The sequence below is a fragment of the Leptidea sinapis genome, chromosome Z (genome assembly GCF_905404315.1).
Source record: "Leptidea sinapis chromosome Z, ilLepSina1.1, whole genome shotgun sequence".
NCBI lineage: Eukaryota > Metazoa > Arthropoda > Insecta > Lepidoptera > Pieridae > Leptidea > Leptidea sinapis.
In genome coordinates, this window is record NC_066312.1 from 27,485,024 (window position 1) to 27,491,172 (window position 6,149).

General features: G+C 34.2%; 1 protein-coding gene across 1 annotated transcript; it reads right to left on the reverse strand.

Annotated features, from left to right (window-relative positions):
* Nucleotides 1–1,840: 1,840 nt before the first annotated feature.
* LOC126979265 (signal peptidase complex subunit 1) lies at nt 1,841–2,301 on the reverse strand. The gene has a single exon (XM_050828548.1). It carries the CDS (start codon nt 2,183–2,185, stop codon nt 1,904–1,906), a length of 282 nt encoding a protein of 93 aa, XP_050684505.1. The 5' UTR covers nt 2,186–2,301; the 3' UTR covers nt 1,841–1,903.
* Nucleotides 2,302–6,149: the final 3,848 nt, after the last annotated feature.

Genomic DNA, 6,149 nt, shown 5'->3' on the forward strand with positions numbered 1-6,149 from the left:
CCAGCCTCATGGAAGTCAGCCATTCTCCATGTGATCTAAAAAAAAGAGGCCTATTGCTCTCGATAATCATGTAAATCATTATAGGCCATCAGCCCTTGGTATACCTAGAGAGAGTCACCAGTTGATCAACGACCAACAGTCCTACGGCTTTTGCTATATCCGTCGGGCGATCTTCTCGTTTACCTAACACATACATGGGCGGCGACTATTGACAACAAGGGAGAACGCCTGGCAGTTGGTCTGGATACATCAACGGCCTTGGATATGTATCACACAGAAGTGCCGTATGGGCCAGGGTGTTACCAGGATAATATTACATTTAAAAGAGCTCTTACAACTTCCTGAAAGGCTACACTCCTGTAATTTCTCTAGTGTTGCAGGAGAATGGGAGCTGGTAATCCATTATTTTCATGTTAACAAAAAATGAAATCATACTATATGTGTCTTAACCGTCAGTGGGATAATATATCTATGGTTGTAACATAACAAATATTTATATACTGCTAAGCATAAATGATTTACAAGTAATAAAATACGTCATATAATTTTTTCACAAATAAAATTTTTGTCAGTATTGTAACAATGATGTTCTCTACTTTTTCTTTTTAACAATATAAAAAATACCTTGACTTATATAATCAATATTTATTGTTTCCGTGTTTTAATCAGTTCCAGTACTTACTTTGCCAATAAAAATAAATGAATTGAACTTTTTCTTAACACATACTACATAATTATACTAAAATTACTCAAGACCATTTTTCATGGAGAATCATTAACTGAGGCAGTAAATAATTGTTTTGTAGTTGTTTGTATATATTTGTCAAAGCACTAAGATATGCAAGAAAAAATATATCTATGTAGGTATTACAATCGTGTAAAATAACAAATATTATTCGATACATAATAATATTGAATTACGGTAACATTTTAATTAAGGAAACACTCCAATCTCACACTTTTAAATAAATATAATATTCTTAAATGGTTTTTATGGGGGCAATTTAAAAATGGACTAGACACGACTTTAGCCCTTTGGCTAAATTTTTAAAGGTTAAAAATTATGTATTGGGGCAAAAATTTTTTTGAAATGTTAAGGTGGAGCAGGGTCTACAAAAAGGTTGGGAGGCTAAAGCAAATTAGAATTCTTATTAAAAAATTCAATTGACAGTTATCATTATATAGTTAACAATGGATAATTTATGATTTTATATGCTGATCTATGTATTCATATTATTACTGAAAGAAAGCTATTATGATATTAGACAAATTATTCAATTTCTTCTGGCAATTACTCCACAGCCAGTGACAAATGAGAAGTGTGTGAAGTTTTGTAAGAAAGTAAGTTGAAATATGTAAAGTAAAGCTTAGGTGAGTCTATGAGCATGATGGGCAATTACTTATACTTAGTATTTCTGACCAACAATCTAGCATCACTTAGTGAATATTGTCATTGATAGCTCGTGTCAAGGCTACAAACTATCAGACTCCTTGCCATCATTGTGAACACACAGACATCAATTATTGTGTTTCATATCATCAAACAGGCTTTAAATATGTTGTACATTTCCTGAGTTAGAAAGATAGTTATTTTCTTGCCAGCGGTGCAACAAGCTTAAATGTATGGTTGTTTATTGTACCATTATAGTATAGGTATGTATAGTTGAGGTGGAGATTGCAGAAGAACATAAACACTCACAGCTAGTCCTAGAAGACTAAAATATCACACAGCTCAGTTGTATGTAAAGACATAGGTACCTAACCTGTCATTCTCACTGATAATGTGTTTAGAAAGAGGTTGAAAAATAAGATAGGTATATAAACTAAAAAAACAAACATGTTAAGCCCTTAAATGTTTATTAACTTACAATCGAAACACAAACACGTTAACTTTTATGATTAATTACTTTTTTCCTTTTTTTCCACTTGGCTTTTCTTCGGTGTTTCTTGGGTTCTGCCAGTTCAATGGATTGCGGCGATACATGGGCCATGGTGGCACTGTAAGAATTGAAGCCAAAATAAATCCGGCACCCAAAATGTAAACAGATTGGGAAAATTGTTGCACTATGTAGCCCCATATAAATCCAACTATGCTAAACAATGTAATGATAGCTCGATACAGTTTTTCTGCTTTGGCTTGACCAACATAATCAATATGAGTTGGAATCGATTTGAAAAACTCCATTTTATATAGATACGTTTAGCGACAATAGCTGTCTGGATCCGTAATATATTTTTAAAACAAAAAAATCAACACGTTCATTTACACGTCAGCCGGGCCGTAAGTCGTAGCACAACCACAGAACACTATAACTGTAACGAGCAAAGAGGATGTATTATGTAAATAGTACGTATAGATATTACAAAGAAATTCACTGATTTGGTATTACATTATTTATTGTTACCATAGTATCTATTATACTGTAGTAAAAGATTTGCAATACGAAAGAGTCAGTATGGGGGTAAACGAGGGGTAAAACGAAACAAATCTCGCTTTTGTGGAAAGACTCTTTAGTAGAAGTATGTTAAGTGGAAGTGGTTGGAAATGGTTACGTGTGCTGTACCTGGACGTAACTCATCCAAGGAAGAAAATCTACAGAATTTCACATTTCACACATAAGTACGACTCGAAACATTTAGCTGTTTCCACTCATAGATAGGAAACATAATCAGGTTTTATCACATTTAAACTCTGGATGCATATAAATTCGAATAAAAATATAAACAAATACGAAACTTTGTGTTATTTTTAACCTAGTTTTTGTTGCTAAGGATTGGGACACTATCGATAAAATTTTATCGACATTGCCAATTCCCAAGTATATTATAGCTTAAGCTATAATAATAGCTAATCATTTTATGTAACTTCACATCTTTCTTTTGAAATAATGTATTTTGGGTATTTTTTATTATTTACATTTTTTTCCAAACTGATCGTATACATATTTATTACTTGCAACGAGGACTTGCAGAGAGCTCCAAACTATATCTACGCTTGGTAAATTTATATTATATAGGTAATATTTTAAGTGTAGCATTAAAGAAACAACAATGCGTTGTGATCAACAGTTTCTTTTTTCAACTAAAAAATAACAAGTTGTTTAGATTTTGAGAGAGCGACAGCTCATGTCAATTTACAAATATGCGTACACTATCGGAGTTGAAAAGGTTATCAACTGTAAAGTAGATTCTGTAGATGAAGCCACAATCTGAGAGTTGAACAAGACATACCAAGACTTATGAGCGATTGAGTGGTCAGTGCAGTATACTAAATTGACGTCACGCCTTTACAGTGGTCGCAGTGCATATCGGAATCAGAAAGGGTATAACATCCCCTCAATGCTACGTTATATAAGTCATATGCAATAGTATTGTGATGTTTAAATTTAAATAAATAAATGTGGATACATCACATAAATAGGAAAAGGCCGGATTTTGGTATGTTTCATCATTTACATCCTGACCTACAAAATGATGAGAAGAAATTCTATGACTTCTTCCGAATGAGTGAGGAATTGTTCGTAATACTGCTGGATTTGGTGGGACCTGAAATCTCGAAACTGGATACAAATTATAGAAAGTCTATCACAGCCGAGGAACGACTCGCAATTTGTCTCAGGTAAACTGTCAATTAATTAAATCTGTATATATTTTTTATTTTAAAGAACAACATACACTCATCGTTTGAAACTTGAATTAGATATTTGTATAATTGTTAAAGTCAATTAATTAAATCTGTATATGTAGGCCACAATGGCTGAGATCGTTAAAGCGTGAAAAACTTTACCGGTCTCTAATGGCAACCATCAATGGGAAAAAAGTGCCGAGTTCAATCCCAAGCTCCCCGCACTATTTCCTAAATGGTTTCTTAACAGACATTGTAGGCTGTGGCTCGGATTCCACGTAAAATACGATAGGTCCCGTCTTATTAGTCATCCTGACACAATAAACGACGTAAAACTAGAAACTCTGAAAAAAACAAAACAAAATCTGTATATTTATTTTTATTTTAAAGAACAACATACGTATTACAATAATTTGAAAGTTGCATTAAATATTTGTATAATTATTGAAATGCTGTGGCGCTGAGGGTCTCCCATTTTCAGGATCAATGTAATGCATTGAGGTGGCAATAGAAGTTGATGAAGCGGGAGAAGTTGGATCGCTATGAGACTCAAACCATGCAATTTGAGTCGGCTGAGACTGCCAGGTGACATTGTGGCCAGATGACGTTGGATTCAGTTTTCCTTTCAAAAACTGTAATGAGTAAAGTTTGAAGTCAACGTTATCAGCAGGAGTCAGGTTTTTCACCAATGGTAGCAAACTTAACAAAAACATCCGGTCGGGGTCGTTGTCGTCCAGCCGAGATGAATTAATTTTTTTCAATTCACTCAAATACTGGGAATCGATGTCATCTATTGCAGCTTGCCTTTTCCTCGTAAATTTCTTCTTATTGACTGTAGGATTTGAAGTTTCTGGTTGTTCTGTATTTGCAGCCAAAGTATTTTCAAAATTCTCCTCCGCTGTAAGTATGTCTTCGTGGGTTGGGGTTTCATCCCGAAGTTCACTAACAAATTCTGGCTGGTTGAGTGATTCTTGTTGCACATTCCCAGAAGTGTCTCTTGATTCTGAAAATTGGTCCAAAAATGACATCAAATCATAGTAAGGCCATTTTGTTTTTGATTTTGCCGCAGATCCAGAGGGTTTGTGTTTTTCGTTTCTCTTGACACGCATGTAGTTGGAACGTAGTTGATGCCATTTTTCCTTCAGTTTGTCTCCTGCAAAAAAAAATATAAGGAGGATGTAACTTTATAAATTTACTGATTATTACATTTTATTTGTAAATAGTTTAACAGATTAACCAGGTTTTAATTAACATAAATTGTATTGTTTTTCTTTTCGGTCTTTGTTTGCAGGTATGTAATTACTGGCCATTCGTACTCTTCTCTCAGTTTCTACTTCCGTGTTGGGTTGTCAACCATCCACGAAATAGTAAAGGAAACAACGAAAGCTTTATGGGATGCTCTACATCCCCGTTACATGTGTGTTCCTAGTCGTGATGAATGGATGAAAAAAGCAAAAGACTATCACGAGAAGTGGAATATGCCGAACTGTATAGAATATACAACGCCCACCAAATGCTGGGTCACTTTTTTATTGCTACAAGGATTTTCATTCTGTTGTTTTGCTTGCTGTTGCTGATGCTAACGCTTGTTTTACAATGATCGAAGTTGGTGCTTATGGAAAGGAAAATGATAGTACGGTATTCACACAATCTGCAATGGGGAAAAGTTACAACGCTCGCTAATTGAACGTACCAGAAGGCCAGTTCTCATTGCCAGGTTCTCAGTACGAAACAGAGATGTACCTAGTTGGCGATGAAGCTTTCCCTCTCCAAAAAAATTAATGAGACCTTTTCCACGACGGCATCTAGATTTCAGTAAAAGAAATTTCAATTTCAGACTGTCTCGCGCTCGAAAATCTGTAGAATGTGCTTTTGGAATTCTTTCAAAGAAGTTTGAAGTTTTGCAGGTATCCATTAAAACTGAGTTCATCCAAACAGATATGACTATAAAGTGTGCCTGCGTTTTGCATAATTTCATTAAAAAACCCTAGAGATGTTATGTTGGATCAAGAACTTTTCTCTTGGACTGAAGAAAATAGCCTATCCCTCCCACCTACCACTCAGAGAAGAGGAACAAATGAAGCAATCACAACAAGAAACCTGAAAGAGTATTTTCTTCAGCCTGCAGGATTTATACCTTGGCAAAATTGAAATTACCTACTGTTTTTACTTGAAAACTATTTTTACTTACTTTACTTAAAAAAAAAAATGATTTTCTATTTATTTTATTAAAATATTTGTGATACACAGTGTGGTGTTTGTTGTACAATTCCTATTCATTTATAGCCGACAAACTCAAATATTGCAAAATACAATCAATACGGATATATGATCTAACATAGAAATAATGATAATTATTACTGAGTACAATATAATTCTTACCTGGAATGTTTAATTCTTCGCCAATTTTCCTCCACACAGAACATATGAGATTTCTATTGCTGTGATTTTTATCACTGGCGTCATAAATCGCACTATTTTCTTTAACTTTTAAAATTAACTCCACATCCATCTCGTATGGTTG

What these genes read in the sequence shown, in the direction of transcription:
- LOC126979265 (XM_050828548.1), bottom strand. Translation starts at nt 2,185, where the DNA reads ATGGAGTTTTTCAAATCGATTCCAACTCATATTGATTATGTTGGTCAA.